Source organism: Oncorhynchus tshawytscha, linkage group LG20, assembly GCF_018296145.1.
Source record: "Oncorhynchus tshawytscha isolate Ot180627B linkage group LG20, Otsh_v2.0, whole genome shotgun sequence".
Taxonomy (NCBI): domain Eukaryota; kingdom Metazoa; phylum Chordata; class Actinopteri; order Salmoniformes; family Salmonidae; genus Oncorhynchus; species Oncorhynchus tshawytscha.
Genome location: NC_056448.1, coordinates 18,600,765 through 18,626,449, shown reverse-complemented (window position 1 = coordinate 18,626,449; position 25,685 = coordinate 18,600,765). Strand labels below are relative to the sequence as shown.

At 41.6% G+C, this 25,685-nt stretch overlaps 1 protein-coding gene across 5 annotated transcripts in view; it reads left to right on the top strand.

Moving 5' to 3' along the window:
* LOC112219349 (colorectal mutant cancer protein) overlaps positions 1 to 25,685 on the top strand; it is a 119,053-nt gene that overhangs the window by 33,331 nt on the left and 60,037 nt on the right. For all 5 annotated transcript variants that reach the window (XM_024380513.2, XM_024380512.2, XM_024380514.2 and 2 more), the window contains one exon: positions 20,395 to 20,508. In XM_024380513.2, coding sequence (XP_024236281.1) covers positions 20,395 to 20,508 — 114 coding nt within the window. The remainder of the gene's footprint in view (positions 1 to 20,394; positions 20,509 to 25,685) is intronic.

The following is a 25,685-nucleotide window of genomic DNA, read 5'->3' as shown; positions in this document are numbered from 1 at the left end:
TAGAAATTCTAGGGACAATTAGGAGGACTGCTTCTTGTGACCGTAGCGTACGTGTAGGTATGTACGGCAGGACCAAATTGGAAAGATAGGTAGGAGCAAGCCCATGTAATGCTTTGTAGGTTAGCAGTAAAACCTTGAAATCAGCCCTTGCCTTAACGGGAAGCCAGTGTAGGGAGGCTAGCACTGGAGTAATATGATCACATTTTTTGGTTCTAGTCAGGATTCTAGCAGCCGTATTTAGCACTAACTGAAGTTTATTTAGTGCTTTATCCGGGTAGCCGGAAAGTAGAGCATTGCAGTAATTTTTCTGCCAAATTTTTGGACAGAAAGTTTCTGATTTTTGCAATGTTTACGTAGATGGAAAAAAGCTGTCCTTGAAACAGTCTTGATATGTTCGTCAAAAGAGAGGGTCCAGCGTAACGCCGAGGTCCTTCACAGTTTTATTTGAAACGACTGTACAACCATCAAGATGAAATTGTCAGATTCAACAGAAGATCTCTTTGTTTCTTGGGACCTAGAACAAGCATCTCTGTTTTGTCCGAGTTTAAAAGTAGAAAGTTTGCAGCCATCCACTTCCTTATGTCTGAAACACAGGCTTCTAGCGAGGGCAATTTTGGGGCTTCACCATGTTTCATTGAAATGTACGGCTGTGGGTGACCGCATAGCAGTGAAAGTTAACATTATGTTTTTGAATGACATCCCCAAGAGGTAAAATATATAGTGAAAACAGTAGAGGTCCTAAAACGGAACCTTGAGGAACACCAAAATTTACAGTTGATTTGTCAGAGGACAAACCATTCACAGAGACAAACTGATATCTTTCCGACAGATAAGATCTAAACCAGATCAGAACTTGTCCACGTAGACCAATTTGGTTTCCAATCTCTCCAAAAGAACGTGGTGATCAATGGTATCAAAAGCAGCACTAAGGTCTAGGAGCACGAGTACAGATGCAGAGCCTCAGTCTGACGCCATTAAAAGGTCATTTACCACCTTCACAAGTGCAGTCTCAGTGCTATGATGGGGTCTAAAACCAAACTGAAGCATTTCGTATACATTGTTTGTCTTCAGGAAGGCAGAGTTGCTGCGCAACAGCTTTTTCTAAACATTTTGAGAGGAATGCAAGATTCGATATAGGCTGATAGTTTTTTATATTTTCTGGGTCAAAGTTTGGCTTTTTCAAGAGAGGCATTATTACTGCCACTTTTAGTGAGTTTGGTACACATCCGGTGGATAGAGAGACACACAGGAAGCAGCTCTTTCAGTAGTTTAGTTGGAATAGGGTCCAGTATGCAGCTTGAAGGTTTAGAGGCCATGATTATTTTCATCATTGTGTCAAGAGATGTAGTACTAAAAGACTTGAGTGTCTCCCTTGATCCTAGGTCCTGGCAGAGTTGTGCAGACTCAGGACAACTGAGCTTTGGAGGAATACGCAGATTTAAAGAGGAGTCCGTAATTTGCTTTCTAAGGATCATGATCTTTTCCTCAAAGAAGTTCATGAATTTATTACTGCTGAAGTGAAAGCCATCCTCTCTTGGGGAACGCTGCTTTTTAGTTAGCTTTGCGACAGTATCAAAAATACATTGTTCTTATTTTCCTTAATTAAGTTTGAAAAATAGGATGATCGAGCAGCAGTGAGGGCTCTTCGATACTGCACGGTACTGTCTTTCCAAGCTAGTTGGAAGACTTCCAGTTTGGTGTGGCGCCATTTCCGTTCCAATTTTCTGAAAGCTTGCTTTTCAGAGCTCAGGTATTTTCTGTATACCAGGGATCTAGTTTCTTATGACAAATGTTTTTAGTTTTTAGAGGTGCAACTGCATCTAGGGTATTGTGCAAGGTTAAATTGAGTTCCTCATTTAGGTGGTTAACTGATTTTTGTCCTCTGACGTCCTTGCAAACCATGATCCATTTTGTATTCTAGATGAGTCAAATGTAATGGAGTCCATTGCCCATGTTGTAAATGGCTGCTGTTCATACAAGGATTTGTACATTGCTAGTCATGACTGCCTTGTTGACCTTATAGCCAGTGAGGTGAGGCCAGGGATCTTGCCAACAGCACGCATGCATAAACATTCTTGTAAGGGAAAGCTGGTTTGATGTTGATGATGTGTTTTCCTGTGTGCCAAATACACCAGGTATTGTTGTTGCTAGGCCAAGGGAAGGTGCTTATTTTGCAAGTGGGTTGCTCATTTGACGGCTGATATTTGGCAGTCTCGGCCATGTTCACAGGCTTGCAGTGCGTTGCCTCCAGATTGTGGACCTGACAAAAACTAGGGCAAAGCAATTGGCTAGGTACTGGTCTGTTTCAGCTGTCGTGGGCAGCCTAGCTGTTTGGAGAAGGAGGTGCATACAGGGACCTTTGAATTGTTTGGATCCTTTTTTTGTAAATATGATTGATGGATTCAAATAAACTATTTAAAATGTGTGTGAGCCTTCAGATCTGGTTCTGTAACAATACCTTTAGTGGTTTGTTTTTTTGGAGCGCGAACAAGCTAGCATGCAGAAGTTGAGTTGATTGCTCATGCAGACCCCGAGAACCCCTTTCAAGGTTGTAAGCCTATGTTTGGGCAGACACTGAAATTTGCAAATGTGTTTCCCCTATATTAATCAAAACTAGACAGTCGGGGACAATTTAAAATAAAATGGCATGGCATGGTGCCCCAATTGATTTTGCTATAATGTTTGTGTCTCTCAGAAACCATAGAAATATGGAATAAGCCTTGGCAAAATGTGTATTGGCGGAAATTAGCTTTAAACTGAAAATTGTCACTGCAGCCAAGAGGGCCGCTACAATTGTGGTCGGACACAGCGCTATTGCCACTGCTGCTGAATAAAATTCTAGATTGTTGCCAGCACAAAAAAAAAAAAAAAACATTTGCTTTTACATTTCTGCTGAGATGCTCTTTTAAGATCAGAGTGACAAGTTACAACAAGTTACATATCTTCCTCAGATTGTCAACAGATCGTCAGAGAAACGTCCAAGGTATAGCTAGCTTGTAATCCTGGAAGATTAGATAGATGGAGAACTCTAGTGTCCAAAAGCCAGTTTTAGTATGGGCAGTGCCAATTGAGGACTTTCACCATTTTGAAGTAGTCAACTAGGTGAGACTTCCTATGGGTTAAGGAAGGATCACATAATTCTATCCAGGTCATCAGGAGGGATCAGTCAATAAATTATTCCCTTGAGTAAACATTCCATAACTGCAGGTTGGAAGTAAATCACCAACCTTGGCTTTATATCTGTTTAAATAACACACTCCAGGTGGCAGTATGCACCCTTTCAGTTTGTTTACCAACTCATAAAAGTAGTAGAAGAAATAATTGACTACTTCAAAATGGAGATGGTCTCAATGACGCTGCCCATGCTCTCACTGACGCCATAATGGAACAGATACAGTGTTGCGTCCTCTAACACTATCTCTAATGACTAGCAACAAAACCGATGTGTTCGCAACTATGCGGAAAAACAGACCAGATTGGCTTAGATTGTTGACAACATGTAAGCTGTATTTCGTCTTCAATGTTTATTGAAAACATATACATTTGCACAATGAGCACTTGTTGTCTCACTGATACATCGTTACAGTTGTTGGTTAGCTAGCTAGCAAATGTTAGCCATATTAGCATTGACATGAAGCCATATTAGCATTGACATGAAATCAGTCAAAACAAGACATATCAAGAACAAGATGAAATTAGCTTAAACGAGCCACTTATGATTCCCCACATGGCAGTTTCTTGGCAATCTTGCTCGAAATTTGTCCATCCAGAATCACAACACACTGACTTCTGCCACATGGAAGCGCGCACATCATTTTCGTTACGTTGTCAGCTAACCCAACTATGACGCAACCCTATTAATAGATGTCTGTAATCATTGTTTTATATAAGATACAGTAACGTTACACTAGCTAAATTATTTTGGGGGTTAATTTAGAATTGGCTGGAGACGTTATTGGGATCAAATGAAACTGTCCTTGATTTTCCGATGAGTGTCAAAGGAATAATTACATTTTCATGCATTTTGGAATAGAATGTCTTTTTTTTGTCCTCAGAAGTGACCTTCTCAGTCATTTAACAAAAAAATCCCCCTCTGTCACCTACTGAAATAAATCCTAGTTTAAACACTGCTATTGTTCTGGAATGTGCTTTTATCTTTATTAGTCTTATTTACAAATCATAAAGTCTAACCTCATAGAGAAGACTACATTTTGTATGAACAGACAGATAATAAAATCAGGTCTGAAGGTTGTGTAATTATGTATTTTAACAACCTCTTTGTCTTTTGATTCCAACAGAAAACAACTCTTTGATTGCATTTCAAGCTGAGAGATGTTGCTTAGAGGCACATCCTGTGGTGCTAGTAGTTAAATTCTCGCCAAACTAGATTTGTTTTTGTACAATGTCATTCCACTCAAGTCGAGTTGCCCAAAGATCATTGTTATTTCCACCCGAATATCTTGGAATCGTTTTGGCTTTGTTTGCATCCGTGGCAAAATAGTGTTTTTATTAGACGTTGGTTATATACCACAGCATCTAGTTGAGCTCTGTTCGATTTCTCTTTCATCCGGGGTGAGGTGATCACAAGTTCCATTGTCCAGTGCCGAGCCTCCTGCGTGTGGAAACGCCTCATTTTTTTAAACCTTTGACCTGCCCACAGCCTCTTGTACACTGGCGGGACTCCACTTCCCACAGGAAGTCCTGAGGAAAATAATGGGCTGGGCTGTGTTCTCCCTCCAAGTGTTTACTTCCTGTCCGAATGCCTTTGGTGTGAGAAGTGAAGGAACAGACAGACTGTGATACTAGCCCTTACTGGGCTTTGTTGTGGTCACCACATAGGCTAAGCCTACTTATAGGGTTGCTTTGTCCACCAATTGTCTATGGTTTGAAGGCTGTAATTTTGAAACAGAGTCATTTGTTTGAAACATATGTCTTGTGATTGTGTCTTCAACATTTCCAGACAAGTGTCTTGTCTGTACATTAGTGAGTTTAAATTTTTTTTTTTTTTTTTACTGTATCAATGTTGAAAACATATATTTAGGTGTGACTATAAGCACAGAACACTTACAGTACAGAACACTTACAGTGTTTTCCCCTAGAGATCTGACAGCTGATTTGCCTTTGATTGGTTTCCAGTTGCCTCCAAGGAGTTATATCGAACAGTGTTCAGGCAAGGAGGCTACTTATGTTATTGTGATTCTGCTAAAGGCCAGTTAAGGCTATATCTTACATTATGCTGTTACAGCCTAGTCTAGCAGTACATTTTTATGTTTTCTAGAGTGAACGTGGAGGGAGTGTTAATCACTTTAATATAAAGAAAGGGAAAAGGGATGTTGTGTCCCCTTATGCTATTTTGTTGTTTTCTGAGAGGAATGAGCGGTGTAGTACTTTGTTTCTATACTTTGTACTGAGGTAGGTTTTGCTAGGTAACATGTGTTTTCTTGACTGGAAGGGATCGGAGCAAACAAGGTAATAATTCCTTTGCGGTCGTAAAAGTAGTGGGGAAAAGGAAAACAAAGTATAACCTTGAGGTATTTATTGTTTTCTTGTGAGAGAAATAAGGGATTCAGCACTTTACATACTTTGATGAAGTGAAGTACTTGTTTTCAAGGTGGAAGCTACACTGCTAGGTCCTGGAATACAGTGGGGCAAAAAAGTATTTAGTCAGCCCACAATTGTGCAAGTTCTCCCACTTAAAAAGATGAGAGGCCTGTAATTTTCATCATAGGTACACTTCAACTATGACAGACAAAATGAGAGAAAAAAATCCAGAAAATCACATTGTAGGATTTTTAATGAATTGATTTGCAAATTATGGTGGAAAATAAGTATTTGGTCACCTACAAACGAGCAAGATTTCTGGCTCTCACTGACCTGTAACTTCTTCTTTAAGAGGCTCCTCTGTCCTCCACTCGTTACCTGTATTAATGGCACCTGTTTGAACTTGTTATCAGTATAAAAGACACCTGTCCACAACCTCAAACAGTCACACTCCAAACTCCACTATGGCCAAGACCAAAGAGCTGTCAAAGGACACCAGAAACAAAATTGTAGACCTGCACCAGGCTGGGAAGACTGAATCTGCAATAGGTAAGCAGCTTGGTTTGAAGAAATCAACTGTGGGAGCAATTATTAGGAAATGGAAGACATACAAGACCACTGATAATCTCCCTCAATCTGGGGCTCCACGCAAGATCTCACCCCGTGGGGTCAAAATGATCACAAGAACGGTGAGCAAAAAGCCCAGAACCACACGGGGGGGACCTAGTGAATGACCTGCAGAGAGCTGGGACCAAAGTAACAAAGCCTACCATCAGTAACACACTACGCCGCCAGGGACTCAAATCCTGCAGTGCCAGACGTGTCCCCCTGCTTAAGCCAGTACATGTCCAGGCCCGTCTGAAGTTTGCTAGAGAGCATTTGGATGATCCAGAAGAAGATTGGGAGAATGTCATATGGTCAGATAAAACCAAAATATAACTTTTTGGTAAAAGCTCAACTCGTCGTTTTTGGAGGACAAAGAATGCTGAGTTGCATCCAAAGAACACCATAGCTACTGTGAAGCATGGGGGTGGAAACATCATGCTTTGGGGCTGTTTCTCTGCAAAGGGACCAGGGCGACTGATCCGTGTAAAGGAAAGAATGAATGGGGCCATGTATCGTGAGATTTTGAGTGAAAACCTCCCTCCATCAGCAAGGGCATTGAAGATGAAACGTGGCAGGGTCATTCAGCATGACAATGATCCCAAACACACCGCCCGGGCAACGAAGGAGTGGCTTCGTAAGAAGCATTTCAAGGTCCTGGAGTGGCCTAGCCAGTCTCCAGATCTCAACCCCATAGAAAATCTTTGGAGGGAGTTGAAAGTCCGTGTTGCCCAGCAACAGCCCCAAAACATCACTGCTCTAGAGGAGATCTGCATGGAGGAATGGGCCAAAATACCAGCAAGTGTGTGAAAACCTTGTGGAGACTTACAGAAAACGTTTGACCTCTGTCATTGCCAACAAAGGGTATATAACAAAGTATTGAGATAAACTTTTGTTATTGACCAAATACTTATTTTCCACCATCATTTGCAAATTTATTTATTAAAAACGACTTTCTTGATTTTTTTTTCTCATTTTGTCTGTCATAGTTGAAGTGTACCTATGATGAAAATTATACAGGCCTCTCTCATATTTTTAAGTGGGAGAACTTGCATAATTGGTGGCTGACTAAATACTTTTTTTGCCCCACTGTATGTGGTCTCAGGAGAGGTCTATGTCCAGACTCTGTGTCTGCTATGTCCAGCAGGAGGTCCAGGTCATGGCCACTCACTCCTGACCTTTCACCCTGGACGCAGCCTGTCCTTTCCACTTCACTAATCGCTCTACCCCTTTATCCAAACATGCACACACAAACAAACACACACGTGCTCTCATTATGTATTCCTGTCTCCACACTGTGCTAACCCATCCAACTACCTCATCCCCATACTGTTATTTATTTGATATATTTTGCACCTTTGCACACCAGTATCTCTACTTGCACACTCATCTTCTGCACATCTATCACGGCAGTGTTTAATTGCTATATTGCCACTATGGCCTATTTATTGCCTTTACCTCCCTTATCCTACCTCATTTGCTCACACTGTATACAGACTTTTTCTATTGTTTTATTGACTGCATGTTTGTTTATTCCATGTGTAACTCTGTGTTGTTGTTTGTGTCGCACTGCTATGCTGTATCTTGGCCAGGTCGCAGTTGTAAATGAGAACTTGTTCTCAACTAGCCTACCTGGTTAAATAAAGGTGAAATAAATCAAACAAATTTTTAAAATCTTGTAGAGTCCCCAGGGACCATTCTTTTTCTGACCAGGGCTCAGTCCAATAGCAGGCAGCCCCAACCCTGCGATCAACACCCCCAACTCGGACAGGAAGGAAAGGGCGATGCTAACAACAAATTCAAAAAGAAATGGAGAGAGAGCAGCGCAGCCCCTTGTTTCAGAGGGAACTCACACAGTCAAGCCTCCACAGCGGACAGAACTCCAACAACTACAAGGAAACATAATGGTATGCTGGGTGGACCTTGTGCTACCCCTGAGCAGGAGATGATAACGAACCACAGCTTCGAGGAGAAACGCACACAGAGCGCCTTGGTCAGGGGAGGAGGAGGAGAGGGGGAGCACAGGTAAGGATAACAGAGGAGCAAAGGGGGAGAGGAAGAAAGACTGAGAAAGGAGGATGAGTCGAGACTGAGGAAGTAAGGAGACACAGAGGAGTAAAGAGTGGAAAGGAGGGAAGACTGGTAATCTCTTCAGAGAAGAAGAGATCGAGAAGGGATACCAATGAGAGGAAGGTAACGGAGGCCCTATTTGGGGAAGAGAAACAGAGGAGAGGAATTGGGAAGAGAGTCGAGGAGAGGGGGAAAAATGGACAGGGAATGAGAGGAAGGGAGTAGGAGGCTTTTCCACAACAGGCTGCGTGTGTGTTTGTTTGCGTGTGTTGATGAAAGGTGAGTTTGTTCGTGCCTAGCAGCCAACCGTTGGGGTAATCACGGCTGAGGAGCCTGTAGAGGTTTGCTGGGAGGGTGGCACAGATGCTGGAGTTTGATATATATATATTAATACTATTATTATTTATTTATTTTTTAAAACATTTTGTCAGATCCAAGAAGCACGTTCAGTTTGCCTTGTCTCGGTCAAGTGGTGGTGCTTTAGGTTGAGTGTAGGGAGACACTTTGTTATCTTGACTTTTTAAATTTCATTTATTCAGACCATCAGTTGTATTATTGCTGTGCTTTGTCTAACAATAGCTTTTTCATTGTGCTCAGGCATCTTATAACCGTCACAGCGATCCTTCTATTTTACGGCACTGTTAAGCTAAACGAGAAGGGCTTTGTGTGAATGGTAATGAAGTGGATTATTTAATTATCTCTATGTCTTTGTCCCTATGACTTGGCCTGTTATTTGTGCTGCTCCAGATGTATCCTGTAGGATGTCACTGATTCCTTCCTTATCCCCCTTGTTAGAGGTCATCCTTCATGAAAGGACAATACTTCTAAAAGCCTATATCTGCGTTAGTTATTTCTGTAAAACAATAATGCTATAATTCATGAATCCGCTGTCAACCAGGTTTTTGACTTCTAGAGAGTATAGATCAATCGGCCTGCTAACCATTTTCAGAAATACCTAAAATATTGGCATTGTTGTGTATTATAATATCCACTTATATAGGCTACTAGTGCTCCCTCAGCTTTCTCGTTACAGTTCCAACACAAGGTCATGGTGAGTGTGTACCCATCTTATTAACTGGTGTGTATTCCTCCGGTACCACTTTGGTTCCACTTGAATAGCCGTGTTAACCATTAGCATTTTCATGGGCTGGTGGGTCTGTCAGTGTGTAGCAGCCTAGCCCCTGTCTTCAGTTGTAGTGTAGGCGGTTATGTATACGGCTGTGCTGAGGTAAGGCTTTGGAAGCAAAAGTGCTTGGCTGTGCTCTGTCCGAGACCTTGTGTCAGCATGGAGCTAACTCTCCCTCATTCCAGTCTACACTCTAGAATCTCATTTAGGGACTCACGCTACGGTAAGGCTGGGCGATATGGCCAACATATCATATCAGTCTTTTTCAAATTTATGATGGTTTTTGATGGTATTTGATGTTTTTGAATAATACAAGTTCTACATTTGCTTCAGGAGTAGTGCATGACCCGACACATAAATTCAGATTGATTCCATCGGGTCTTTTTCCATTATGATTGTTTTATACTGTTCCTTTAAACATTTTCTTAAATTTCCTGCACTCGCTTGAAATCTTGAAATTCACTTGAAATTTCCACACTGCCACGTAGGGCTGCACGACATGGGCAAAAAATTGAGGCCTTAGTTGCCAAATGTTCCGATTTGACTTGCAATTTAGATCAATACATTTGGGTGAACTGTTGGAATCATGGAAATATAATTAGTATTCTAATTCTATAGTTAGAATATAATTGTTGGCAGTTTGAACACAGTGTTGTTTGACATGACAGCGACTGAACATTCCAGGGAGGAATTATTCTGACAGGGTAGGAACCAAAGTATTGATCAGTGTTTGCTAGGGGACCTTATAATCTTTGGCTACATTTAAATGTTTTCTCTTAGCTACTTCATATAGCTAACACAGTGGTTCTTAACCTTGTTTGAGGTACTGAACCCCACCAGTTTCATATGCGCATTCACCGAACCCTTCTTAATTGGAAAAATAAAATATGATTTTTTCAAATTCAAACATAGGTATATATTTGACTGGTGCACAAAATGAACCGTGCATCAACATCACTGTGTTCAAAGAACAAAATCATCAAAACATGATTTTCACACAAAAACAAAAACATAATAATGAATATTTACTGCAAATCAGTGTGACTTCTGCTGTTGCAAGCTGGCTTAGATTGGAAACGTCTGTGGTCTCGTCGAGTTGAAGGCTGAATTTTGCCGGGCTTGAAATCAGATCTGCAACTACTTGAGCCAAGATGACTTTGCTCATGTCCTCTATTCTGTCGCTGATGGTGTCATTTGAAAGAGGAATTTGGGATAACTTAACTTCAGCCTCTTTTCCCAGCATGATATTCGCCATCTTCAACACAGCTGGTTTTATGAGTGTTTCACCAATGGTGTGTGGTTTGCCCTGCTTTGCGATCAGGTAAGCAACTTCGTACGATGCTGCTACGAGGATCGGTTTGTTGATGGGTACAAAGCCGAGAACAGGCAGAGTAGCCTCGAATCTGGCTCTCTTCACCTTGAATTCAGCGAGAGTTGTGTTCTTGTATTTTCCACCTCCATGCAGCTTAAGGAAGTGTTCTCTTAGTTTTGCCGGTGCTAGACTAGAATTGCTCAACTTGGCATTGCAAATCATGCAGTTAGGACGCTGACTCCCATCACGTTCCGTTATACATGTGAATCCATATTGTACATATTCGTCCGACCACTTTCTTTTTTTGCTCGACATAGTAAGTATGAAGGGATTAAAATATTAAGAAAGAAATCACAAGACATACCATCACGACAGTCACAAGTCGACTACTGAGCGCACCAAATTCCCTGCAGCACAGATAGGCCAAGTGATGTACCGTGATCACCTGCAGCCTATGATGGCCAAGCGGGGCGTGTCATCACGAATCATATGAGTCGGATGTGTGTCTTGACCTCCGCCGAACCCCGGAGACTGACTCACCGAACCCCTGGGGTTCGATAGAACCCAGGTTAAGAAACACTGAGCTAACATATTCATGCTTCGCCTATTCCCCTTTGATTTAGAAGATACTGTTGCACAAACAACGTGCTGATTTAGGCCTAGTCATACATTTCACATGACTAGGTAAGGGCGCAGCCATGGGTGGGCATAAGCTCACCGACTTGAGAGCCATGCCCACCCATTAGGGAGCCAGGCCCAACCAATCAGAATGAGTTTTTCCCCACTAAAGACCTTTATTACAAACAGAAACACTCCTCAGTTTCATCGGTTGCCCAGGTGGCTAGTCTCAGATGATCCCACAGGTGAAGAAGCTGGATCTGGAGGTCTTGGGCTGGCGTGGTTACATGTGGTCTGTGGTTGTGAGGCCGGTACTGACAAATTCTCTAAAACAACGTTGGAGGCAGCTTATGGTAGAGAAATTAACATTCAATTCTCTGGCAACAGCTCTGGTGGACATTCCTGCAGTCAGCATGCCAATTGCAGGCTCCCTAAAAACTTGAGACATCTGTGGCATTGTGTTGTGTGACAAAACTGCACATTTTAGAGTGGCCTTTTACTGTCCCCAGCACAATATGCAGCTGTGTAATGATCAGGCTGTTTAATCAGCTTCTTGATATGCCACACCTGTCAGGTGGAGAGATTATCTTGGCAAAGGAGAAATGTTCACAAACAGGGATGTAAACAAATCTGTGCACAACATTTGAGAGAAATGAGCTTTTGGTACGTATGGAGAATTTCTTGGATCTTTTATTTCAGTTCATGAAACATGGGGCCAACACTGTACATGTTGCGTTTATATTTTTGTTCAGTATAGATAGCCAGCTAATTAGTGGTTAGCATTAGCAGCTAGCTTTAGCGGCTAAGGCCATTTAGCCATAACTTTCTAAGAAAAGAAAAACTAGCTGTTTGCAGATGTAAAACCTTTTTATTTTTTTATTTTTTTACGTTTGTGGATTTATATTAAGAAGAAAAGCAGAAACAATATCGTCGTCATCCACATTGTTGCACTGACCCTGCAGACTCATCGTAAGTGTCTCGTGGTCAAGCAACTACAAATAAGCTCCTTGAATGACAGGGCGGGGCTAGGTCTGTGTGGAAAGTGTCATGGAGAGAGAGCGGAGTAAACTATAAAAATGGATGTTACAACAGCGTATCACATTTAACAAACCAAACATTCCAATACCATTCTAGAAGGTAAAGTAAAAACCCAAACCGGTCCGTGCATCAATACCGGTATATAGTCAAATACAGTACACTGCCCAGCCCTACACTTCGGCCATTACTGCTGTTTATGCTGTCACTGACCAATGTAGCCTAGCTGTCGTAGTAAGCAACAATTTCGATAATTGTTTTGGGGGGGTAGGTAATCAAACAGCCGTGGTCTCAATTGTGGAGTATGTTCTTTTCCAAAGGGATACCTATGGGCCTAGATCGGGAGGGTTGGGGGTGTTGCAGAGAGGTGGAGGTATTGAGGGTTGGATGTGTGACGTGTGTGGGTCTCTCTAGAAATTCCAATGCTTTTATGGTAATTATAATCACGGAGAATTGATCAGTGAGGTATGGCTGGAATGCCGAGAGGGGGAGGGCCACTTCATGTGGCACATAGGCATGTCATTAAAGGAAATACAATGTGTGTGAATGTAGGCTGTCAGCATGTCACACAGACACATACCACTGGGAGAACCTTTAAAACCTTTCCGAGCGCTAACGTGCTAACCTGTTTGCACTTTCATAATGAGAAATACCTCAGCAAAGTTGTCTGATCCAAGGTCAGTTGTGTATGTTAACCTGATACACACACCCTGCAATAGAAGTTAAGTCAATTGGACTAAGGGCTCATGCATGTAAAGGCAGTTGTCAGCAGCGCCATATACTGGGCGAAAACAATAACAACAAAACAATTCATCTCTAGGTACAATACAGTACTACTGAATAAGATGCCTCCCTGGTCTTCGGGGTTGAATCTGTGTTTGAAATTCACTACTCAACTGAAGGACCTTAATTGTATGTGTGGTATACAGAGATGAGGTAGTCAATCAAAAATCATGTTATACACTATTATTGCACACAGAGTGAGTCCATGCAACTTATTATGTGACTTGTTAAGAACATTTTTACTCCTTAACTTATTTAGGCTTGACATAACAAAGAGGTTGAATACTCATTGACTCAAGACATTTCAGCTTTTCATTTTTAATTAATTTGAAAATAATTCTAAAAACATAATTCCACTTTGACGTTATGGGGCATTGTGTTTAGGCCAGTGACACGCAATCTCAATTGAATCCATTTTAAATTCAGGCTGTAACACAACAAAATGTAGAAAAAGTCAATGGGTGTGAATACTTTCTGAAGGCACTGTACGGGATAAATAGGCTGCATAGCTACTGCGCCTCTGTTGAATTGTTTGCCTCTCCTGTACTTTGTAAAGGTTGTAGTTGTACTGGCTTAATTCTGCCTTAGTGATGGTTAATGCACAACGTTGCCCTCTTCATTTGGTGGATTTAGTACACATTTCCACAGTGCAAACACAGAGGTTTCAGTCAAGCATAGTCCCTAGTACAAAACCCACTGTACTGTAGGTCTAATACTTTTTTACAATGGGGACAGTGGCAACAAGACCTTTACCTTGAGTTAATAGCTCAGACACAGATTGGGGACAACCTTTATAAGGTCACTCACTATCGTAGCCTTTTATATTACACCTGACCAGATATCATTTTGGTATGTGGCACTCTTGTATTTGTGAAGGTTTCACCATATGGGGAACATATAGTCCTACATTATTTTATTTTTTTGCTGGTTTAGGCTAGATATGACATGTCTATAGTAATGATAATGTATCTCTACCAGTGGAGGCTCCTCAGAGGAGGAAGGGGATCAATCTAACTACATTCACATGGCACCAAATAACTGATCAAAACACCATGGTGTAGCTGGAGTCCTCCTCTGGGTTCATTGACGTCAATACAAAAATACAAAACCTAGGAGGCTCATGAGAGATGTTTTTTGTTGTTGGGGTGAATGGAACATGATTGACAGTTATCCAATATGCTGTAATAATATATATTAATAATAATATCGATATTGCTGAGAAATTATATTAAACTGAAAGGGTAAGGCTTCATGCTTTATTTCAAACCTTTTAGACTTAAAGTCCGCTGTTTTGAGACCTGCATGGTTCTGTCGAGATGATAAAACTATTTTTATCATCCAGATATTTTATAATATTTTATAATTATTAGATGACGCTAACCTGACACACTTGTCTAAATGAATGGTTCATGTGAAAGAAATGCTATAAGCACCCCCCAGCCACATCTAGCTAAGTGGATGGGTCACTGTTGTCTAGACATGTACACATGTTCATGAAATACAGTAGATGGTCGTAATCAGCCCCAGACACACCTGGCTAATTTGATGGGTCATGTGATCATCTGGCCGAAGTGGATTCTTTTTTTGTTTAGACATGTACATTTTGTCTAACACTAAACATACAAATATATTATAAGGAAGGCAAAATCTTATATTTAGTTGTATGCTATATTTAGAAAGCACATGTCATTTCATGTCTTATTCATCCAGTTCTGTTGAATAGGAAATACATTATATCAAATATTTCATATTTTCATATTGTCCTCAATTGTGATTTATAACAATGTTTTTGTCACGCCCTGGTCTAAGTATTTTGTGTTTTTCTTCATGTATTGGGTCAGGCCAGGGTGTGGCATGGGGTTTTTGTATTGTGGTGTGTTTTGTCTTGGGGTTTTGGTGTGTATGTATTGGGATTGTAGCGAGTGGGGTTATCTAGCAAGGTCTATGGCTGTCTGGAGTGGTTCTCAATCAGAGGCAGGTGTTTATCATTGTCTCTGATTGGGAACCATATTTAGGCAGCCATATTCTTTGAGTTTGTCGTTGGTGATTGTCCTTAGTGTCCTTGTTCCTGTCTATGTGTTAGGTTACACAAGTATAGGCTGTTTCGGTTTTCGTTACGTTTATTGTTTTTGTAGTGTTTGTTATTTGATTCGTGTTTTACGTTCGTTATTAAATATGGATCGCAATCTACACGCTGCAGTTTGGTCCGACTCTCCTTCACACCTAGAAAACCGTAACAGAATCACCCACGACAAACTCAAAGAATATGGCTGCCTAAATATGGTTCCCAATCAGAGACAACGATAAACACCTGCCTCTGATTGAGAACCACTCCAGACAGCCATAGACTTTGCTAGATAACCCCACTAGCTGCAATCCCAATACATACACACCAAAACCCCAAGACAAAACACACCACAATACAAAAACCCCATGCCACACCCTGGCCTGACCCAATACATGAAGAAAAACACAAAATACTTAGACCAGGGCGTGACAGTTTTACCAGAAAGGTGAGCTTGAACCTTTCTTGAAGTACGCAGCCTTTCTAGTTGTTGTTTATGGCCCTCTCATGATAAATAATTACTTTTGGATTACGTACATTACATTTTCGATGACATTTAGTTACATTTAACAGGTTTTAAGGTTTGTGTGTAAGGTTGACATGGCAGTGATGGAGGTGTTAGAGGATTGCCCTCCGTCGGAAAAGAAGAACCCTGAATTCCCGGGAGTGGAATCTGTAGAACGGCCCTCTCCTCCCCAACCACTCACTCCCTGCCCCCTACTCCCTCAAATAGATAATGGAAGTGCATCATGGAGCTCTAATTAATATCATTTTACCCATGAGATAGGCCTAACTCCCCCCGGAGCCTGAAATGGGCCCTAGCTGTGTGTTTGTATGTGTGTGTGTGTGTTTGTGTGTGAGAGAGTGTGTGAGGGAGAGATAGGAGAGAGGGCTAAGAACCTTCCCAGGCAGAACTCAGTAAACACATCATTGCCAGCTTGTCGCCTCAGACTGCAAGGGTCACTTGTCTGCCAGAAAAATTATATTAAATGGCACACACAAACACACACACAAACACACACACACTGAAGGTCAGGTCAGCCAATCATTGAGAGCTAAATATCAGGTCAGAGGAAAACTCAAAACATTTATTTAGGAGGAATTATGTAATTGACTCCAAGCCTCTTAGAAATAATAGTGCAGAGAGAGCAAAACATTGGCCTGTATGATTACTACTACTCATGATTTGTGGCCACGGAACTAGCTTTGATCATAACTAATCAGGCAAATTATGTAGGCAACAAGACTTGTCTTTTGGCACCAAATAATTACTGTTAGTGCTGAGCAATTAGTGCTTTATGAGGTTGGATCGATTATTAAACAACATCACAGATTTCGTTTTCGATAAAAAATGTAGGACACTAAATGCGCTATGCATTATGTGGGTTGAATGCTGTAACAACTCTTCTTGAACTGCACTGTTGGTTAAGGGCTTGTAAGTAAGCATTTCACGGTAAGGTCTACACTTGTTGTATTCGGCAGAAGTGACAGATAAAGTTTGATTTGAAAACAGAATAAAACAATTCAATTCCCTTGATGGTAGTGACTGCCCATTACTGCTTATCACTTATTAATCATCATTTATTCACATGACTTTACTTTAATTAAATATTTCAGTTGCTTTGTATATATTACATTTAGTTTTATTTAATTACATTATTATTTCCTTCCAAGTCATCTCATCTCTCTATTGCTGCTGCCTATGCGGTCTGACAACATTTTTATTTTAGTTGATCTTCAAAGGAAATGGCATACTTTTATGACTGCTTGAATGTATTTTTTGGGTAGAGATACTTTGTGAAGAAAAGATCACCCGTTCTACTCTCTTCTCTCTGTCTCCTTGTCTGTTTCACACAAACTGGACAAGTAGGAGCGCAATGGATTATTATTATTGTAGTTAATTACCATAATTTATGCGCTAAACTATGTAGAATAATGGCCTGTTGGAAACTACAACTCCCTACTACATCACACAGTTCGTGCTTGATCTGATTTATCTCTAGAGAAACTGAGCATCGAGAGAAAAAAATAACTAAACTAAATGGAATTCAAATAATTGAACTGATGAAGTTGGTGAAATAGTTTCAAAACTGAAAATTACAGACATTTCAGTTAATCCCTCAGCACTAACTACTGTATTCAATAACTCCATTTGAAGAACTGTCATTGAAATAGAGCAGTGGTCCCCAAACTTTTCTCCGCCGAGAGCATACATTGAAATAATGTGCCTTCTTTATTTTACTGGACTGATTCTGCTTGCATCTGATGGTCATTCTCTGCGGAGGGAGAGGATCAGAGGTTCTGCCTCTCACAGTCAGACCGTCCCTCAGCTCTCACCCCTCTGCAGATACCCAGCAAAAAGGGGACACCGTCTTTGAGCTGATGGCAAAACACCACATTATTTCTGCCTCATGCATTCATGCTGTTAGTCCTATGACCAGAGAAAGTGAAATATTCCCGCGATATTAAAAAACACATCCGCTAATAATAACAACACAATCCTATCGCTACAATTTGCTACTCATTCATTGAAGCTGCAGTGCTGGTTGCAGCGCAAGTGGAAGAGAGAATATCATGCTTTATAAAAGTATTGGATTAAGAGTTGACAGTGCTGAAAAAAAACATGAACTCAATCATAACAGGACCTCTTGGCTGTATTTGTTGAAAGTCTCTCTCTAGTCATGGTTTTAGACGTTTTGAAATCAAAGTATCAACTTTTCTGCACACTCCAGCAAACTGCAGACAGACATGGTGATCTGAGCAATCCGATTGGCTAGCGGTAGGCCTATGGGTTCACTTGATTTGCTTTCCGGGCATGCAGAGTGGGTGTAGTTTTTACCTTGAGACACATAAAATGGTTCAAAATGGGAACACTTCGCCTACCCAGGGCACAAGGCAGCTGAAATAAGTGCACCTACTGCCAACAGCGCGAGACAGAAAAAATAAGGAATGCAAGGCTTTATCTTTGTTTTTTATATCATTGTTTCGCGATCGACTTGGAATGACTTGGACCAGTTGATCGCAATCAACCATTTGATGACCATTGAAATAGAGTAAGAAGGTCAAGGCTACCCCGTCCTTTTCTCTCCTCATGGTGAATACCCAAAACCGAGATTAAGGGTCGTGCTTGTGTACTGTATGGGGTCACTAATTACCTCTACTTCATACCTCTGCCGGCCTGCTTTTATGTCTGTCTTTCGTGTCATTTCCTCTTTCCACCGCTGATCTCTCTCCCGACTCTTATAGATTTTTTCCCCCAGGGTTCAGTGGTTTTGGATGCTCTTCTGATTGGATGTGGACCAAGGGTTAGTTCTGGTGGTTGGCCCCTCCAGTTGAGTGAATGATGAAGATGACTGTTTAAACGATACATTGTTTTATGTCATTGTCTCACTCATTTACTTATCATGCAAGCCATTTCATACAAACTACAGTGTTTTATTTAAATGTATATAATGGCCAATGCTGTGTATCTAATACCGAATTGATTTAGATGATACATTTTGTGAACCGTCACATAGCAATGTGCTTGCAGGTGCAAAGAGGTTCACTGTTCAGTATCAGGAGAAGATGTTTTACTATCCACTTCACCTGGATCTTCCCCACTGGATCTTCCCTACTGGATCTTCCCCACTGGATCTTCCCCACTGGATCTTCCCTACTGGATCTTCCCCACTGGATCTTCCCCACTGGATCTTCCCCACTGGATCTTCCCCACTGGATCTTCCCCACTGGTCTTCCCTACTGGATCTTCCCTCTATCTACGAAATAAGGCCTTTAATAAACGTCCCTTATTTGAAATGCTCCCTCCATCTCTCTCTCTCTGCTTGAGTGTTAAATGGTCCATTTGGAACAGCAGGTGAACCTTGTGATCCATCTCTGATGTTTCCGGGGGTTTTTTCACTTCCTGAGAGGATTCATTCAAAGCGTTTCTTCCGCTCAGGGCTCATCAGAGACGGCAGAGGAAACACACTATCGCTGGTTAATTCATTCAAATCGCTGCCGACGCAGCAATGTTCTATCCATAGTTATGGTGTTAAGAGTCCGTGTGTATGGAGTTCTTTCTATAGAGAAAATGTAGGTAAAGTGGGGGGAAAAAAGATTCACCTTGAAGTTGTGTAAATGAATAACACTTTCCTTTTGTGCAATTTACTTTTCACCAAGAATGTACTATTCAGGAGTTATTGTCAAAAGTACTGAGTCCAAAATATTCACCGTTAATTATTGTAAGCCTGTTCTTTGTGTAGCCTGTTTGCTAAATAGTAGGTAGACACACACTTGGTGGGTCGCGGACATTTCTTACTGCCTTTTGGCTTGTGCTGATTGTGCTGTGGTCACTCGTTAGGCTTACAACATTGCTTTGTCTAGAGGTCCACAAGAGAATTTGTTTTAGTTTGGTATCCAAAAAGTTTTGGAACCACTAGGCTATACTGCAAACTCAAGCAGTGAAAATAAATCTTCAGGGGCTGGTTTGAGTTAGGTTAGCAGAAGAGGCTAATTTAAGAATCACAGACCAGGATTGGATATATTTGGAAGTTGGTCTTTCTTCCCTTGAAAACCAAGTCAGCTCCCCTGTCTCGTTTGGAAAGGACTCTCCTTGCAGCTTAGTGGCATACAGTCCCATGTGAAGTGTCTGGACTTGGTCTCTGTTAGTCACGACAGCTTTAGTTCCTCTGAGCGTTAAGCCTCCCCGCTGCATGGCGAAACAGAAAGCTTGTCGCAGAGAAGATGGCAGTCTTTTTCTTATCCCGCCTTTCCTAGAGTTTTCTGTTCTTCTGTTGCTATATGCTGAGTTAAGGGGTAAGAGCAGAGTTTCTGAATGCCCCTGGGCTTATATTTAGTTTGAGAGACTTTTCCATTGATATGAGAAAGCATGACTGTGCTGTTTAAAAAAAGACGTTTTTTAATGGAAGTTGCCTTTGGTATTAGGAAAGCATACGGCTTAAAGCATGACTGTGAGCAGGTTACCTGACTAGAGGAGTGTGTATATGAAATTTGTGATCCCTCAGATAGTTGAACAGGCTTGTGTGTGTGTGTGTGACACCTCGGCCCACCCAAGTGACAAGTCTGCGTGATCCACATGCTAGTGTTAGCACTCTCTCTGTTCTGCTTTGGGCTTAAACCCTTCCCTAGAGTGTCAATGTGTGAGGACAAAGAAGTGCATGTGCTCTGTACTCACTGAATCTGTTGTAACTTGGTGTGTGTTATGGTTGTAACACTCTCTCCTCTCCCCTCTCTCTTTAGCTCCACCTGGCAGCCCTGGCCTCATTGAAGGGGGACGTGGTGGAGCTGAACAAACGGCTGGTGCAGACGGAGAGAGAGCGAGAGATGCTGGAGAAGAGACTGGCCAAAGCACAGGTACTCTACTCTACTGGGCCGTAGACATACACTCAGTTTATTAGGTACACCACCTCGTTCACAAAAATGGATCGCTCCTACAGACAGTGAGTCAGGTGGCCGTGGCTTGCTATATAAAGCAGTTAGACAGGCATCAAGACATTCAGTTACTGTTCGATTGAACGTTAGGATGGGAAAAACAAGTGACCTAAGCGACTCTGAGCATGGTATGGTTGTCACCAAAAGGGCCGGCCAATTGGGCTTTTCACACACGACAATGTCTAGGGTTTATCGAGAATGGTGCGACATACAAAAAACATCCAACACGAATGGCAAGAATCGTGGCAAGCTGACAGGCGGGACACAAACAGGCAAATAACGGTGCGGTACAACAGTGGTGTGTAGAACAGCATCTTGGAATGCACAACTCGTCGATCTTTGTCACGGATGGGTTTTTGCAGCAGACGAACACACCGGGTTCCACTCCTATCAGCTAAAAACAAGAACAAGCAGCTCCAGTGGGCATGCGATCACCAACACTGGACAATTGAGGAGTTGAAAAACATTGCCTGGTCCTGACGAATAGACTGGTCACTAGAAACACACGCCGATTTCAGAATTTTGAGAAGGTTCTGAGGATGTGGATATACAGTGGGGCAAAAATGTATTTAGTCAGCCACCAATTGTGCAAGTTCTCCCACTTAAAAAGATGAGAGGCCTGTAATTTTCATCATAGGTACACTTCAACTATGACAGACATAATGAGAGAAAAAAAATCTAGAAAATCACATTGTAGGATTTTTAATGAATTTATTTGCAAATTATTGTGGAAAATAAGTAGTTGGTCAATAACAAAAGTGTATCTCAATACTTTGTTATATACCCTTTGTTGGCAATGACAGAGGTCAAACGTTTTCTGTAAGTCTTCACAAGGTTTTCACACACTGTTGCTGGTATTTTGGCCCATTCCTCCACGCAGATCTCCTCTAGAGCAGTGATGTTTTGGGGCTGTTGCTGGGCAACATGGACTTTCAACTCCCTCCAAAGATTTTCTATGGGGTTGAGATCTGGAGACTGGCTAGGCCACTCCAGGACCTTGAAATGCTTCTTACGAAGCCACTCCTTCGTTCCCCGGGCAGTGTGTTTGGGATCATTGTCATGCTGTAAAACCCAGCCACATTTCATCTTCAATGTCCTTGCTGATGGAAGGAGGTTTTCACTCAAAATCTCACGATACATGGCCCCATTCATTCTTTCCTTTACACGGATCAGTCGTCCTGGTCCTTTGCAGAAAAACAGCCCCAAAGCATGATGTTTCCACCCCCATGCTTCACAGTAGGTATGGTGTTCTTTGGATGCAACTCAGCATTCTTTGTCCTCCAAACACGACGAGTTGAGTTTTTACCAAAAAGTTATATTTTGGTTTCATCTGACCATATAACATTCTCCCAATCTTCTTCTGGATCATCCAAATGCTCTCTAGCAAACTTCAGACGGGCCTGGACATGTACTGTCTTAAGCAAGTGGACATGTCTGGCACTGCAGGATTTGAGTCCCTGGCGGCGTAGTGTGTTACTGATGGTAGGTTTTGTTACTTTGGTCCCAGCTCTCTGCAGGTCATTCACTAGGTCCCCCCGTGTGGTTGTGGGATTTTTGCTCACCGTTCTTGTGATCATTTTGACCCTACGGGGTGAGATCTTGCGTGGAGCCCCAGATCGAGGGAGATTATCAGTGGTCTTGTATGTCTTCCATTTCCTAATAATTGCTCCCACAGTTAATTTCTTCAAACCAAGCTGCTTACCTATTGTAGATTCAGTCTTCCCAGCCTGGTGCAGGTCTACAATTTTGTTTCTGGTGTCCTTTGACAGCTCTTTGGTCTTGGCCATAGTGGAGTTTGGAGTGTCACTGTTTGAGGTTGTGGACAGGTGTCTTTTATACTAATAACAAGTTCAAACAGGTGCCATTAATACAGGTAACGAGTGGAGGATGAGGAGCCTCTTAAAGAAGAAGTTACAGGTCTGTGAGAGCCAAAAATCTTGCTTGTTTGTAGGTGACCAAATACTTATTTTCCACCATAATTTGCAAATCAATACATTTAAAATCCTACAATGTGATTTTCTGGATTTTTTTTCTCATTTTTTCTGTCATAGTTGAAGTGTACCTATGATGAGAATTACAGGCCTCTCTCATCTTTTTAAGTGGGAGAACTTGCACAATTGATGGCTGACTAAATACTTTTTTGCCCCACTGTATGCTGTCATCGGTGCTCACCCCAAAAATACAACAATTATAGCACAGCACTGGGCTCCAACTCATGGCGCTTAGACCAGTTCACAATTGTCTATCAAGCAAGGAGAGTACTTGAAGATACGAAATGGAAACAACAGATTTGATTTGATTTAGTTTTATGCTTTGCTGAAACCATAGCCCTAACCTTAACCACTCAGAATTAATACCTAAACTTAACTTTTTGAGCTGTTTCTGTTTTAACCCTGTAACCATGTGGAATTAACACTGTAACCATGTGAAATTAACCCGGTAACCATGTGCAATTAATGGGTCAAAAATCAACGTTCATCCAATTACATCAAATCCGAAGTGAAGTTATAAGATCAAGTTGCTGACGAATCCCGGTTCCTGTTGCGTCATGGTGATTGCAGAGTCAGGATTTGGTGTAAGCAGCATGAGTCCATGGCCCCATCCTGCCTGGTGTCAACGGTACAGACTGGGGGTGTAATGGTGGGGGGATCCATGGCCCCATCCTGCCTGGTGTCAACGGTACAGGCTGGTGGGGTGATTTAATGGTGTGGGAAATGTTTTCCTGGCACACGTTAGGTCCCTTGATACCAATTGAGCAACGTTTACATGCCCCAAATGTTGTTCTGGAGGCAAAGGATGGTCTGAACCGGTACTAGATGGCTGTACCTAATAAACTGGGCACTGAATGTATATTCACATAGACTCATGTTCATCATTGTATTGGACACTCACTTAGCTAAGCTACCCATTCAAAGTACCATGCCCAGAACATTGGTGTAATGCAGTGTTTACTGCTACCACTCCATTTATAAATGACAAATCTTAATAATAATTCTGTCTACAAGCCAGCTGCAGTGGATCTCTCATGGCCCATAATTGGAAAAAACACTATAAATAGTTCCTCTTTTCTGCACCTGAGGATTAGACCTCTGGTATGGAAACGTTCTTTTATAGGGTTATCTTTGCATAATAACTGCTAAATAATGTTTTATTTGTTTAACCTTTATTTAACTAGGCAAGTCAGTTAAGAACAAATTATTGTTTACAATGAAGGCCTACCCCGGCCAAACCCTCCCCTAACTCGGACGACGCTGGGACAATTGTGCACCATCTAATGGGACTCCCGATAATGGCCGGTTGTGATACAGCCTGGGATCAAACCCGGGTCTGTCGTGACGCCTCTTGCGATGCAGTGCCATAGACCGCTGCGCCACTCGGTCCCCCAATGATGGATATTAAAGAACTACAGTAGAAATCTGTGATGGAATTGAACTGGCTTCACATGAGTGAGATTTATTTAGTTTTTTGAAGAATATCCTGGAATAGCTGACATTGCACACAGGCATTTGAATTGAATGGCTCATCTATTACAATGTGTCTGGAAATCCTCCCCTCTTCCCCCAAAACACCCAGTCCATATGCTCCAATCAGAGTACATAGAGAGGAGGTGCAGAATGCTGATCTTTTTTTTTGTCGTTACTATCATCCTAGCATGCTCGAAATTACCTGCTTTCTTTTCAGCTGTCGGTTATCACCTTCCCATAACATTACATTGTCTTCAGTGTAGTGTTATTGTGACAGTGATTCTCTGTGACCTTGGGTGTGTATTAGAGGAGTAGGAGGATTTAATTCCAGCTCTGGTTCTCTGGATACCTGCTCTCATACAGTGATGAGAGACTGGAAGCTTTACTTTTTTAAATAAAGAGCAAATAGATTTTGGGATTATTTGGCATGAAGCAACTCACCCCATATGTCACTGGAACCAGGAACGTCAGTAATCACGCCAACTGCTCAGCTTCGATCTGCTTTGTAGTTTTCCCGGTCCCAGTGTTTGGCACAGTCTCTCTCAGAGGATGGCGTTTTGGGCTTGCTTGGTGTGTGCGAGAACGAGAAAGGGGGAGAATGCTTGTTTATGGAGAGAATTATTGGGTGTTTATGCATTTGTGTAATGGAGCGAGTGTGATAGAGGGAGAGAAATAGAGAGACAGATTGTGTGAGTACCTGTTCTATAAATGCCCTGGTCCCTTTCCCCCTGGACGCTGCTTCAAAGAGCTGTGGAATACCTCTGGTGGCAGCTGAATCAGCTATGGGTATTTACCTAGTGGCGGCTGTAAACAATATCTGGTACTATTATTTGTGTCAAATATTAATGCTAGAAACATTTGTTTTTTATTCTAGTTTCCCATCAGTTCCACTGGAGTTAGATGAAGAGGGATAGACCATTCATTTTCAGATAAAGAAATGGCTTGGAATATACTTGCACTTGCCATTGTTGTTAGATTCCATTGTGATTAGGGTTGGGCCGTATCGACATTTTCTTATCGTCATTACTGTCCTTCTCGCATCCCGGTTTAGTACATAAGGGTCGCCAAAAAGCATCTGGGTGTCTTATTACCAGAATGCTAACCAAATTAGAACAAGTGATAACAAATTTCCATGGAAGCTGCTAGCTAAATATGCTAATGAGCGCAAACGTAAATAAACTAATTGCAAAGACTGGCAGTCCAGCTCATAAAGTTATACATATATAGGTAGGAGCTACCGAATGTCATTTTTGGTGAGTTTGGACATTTACAAGTGAATGTGAATGAGAGACAGAGGAGAAAAAACCGCAAGGAAATCAAGATAGCAGTGGCAGCTGTACAGATTTCTCAAACTCTGCAGAAAGCTTAACACTATGATGCCCTGTCTCAAGATTAACTTTAAGCAAAACATTAGGAAATGTAGCTGGCTACATTCATTCTATGATAATCATTAGAAATATGGCCATGTATTGTTTTTCATTGTGAGCTCATGTACTTTTTTGGCTGCCAGACAAATAGCGTTGCACTTCTGTTGTCATCTGCTGAAAATGAAGCTATTTTCTGCCGAATGTGCTGCACAAATGTTTTCTGTGAAGGAAAACTATAGTTGCATGTCCCTGATCACTCTATTGAAGC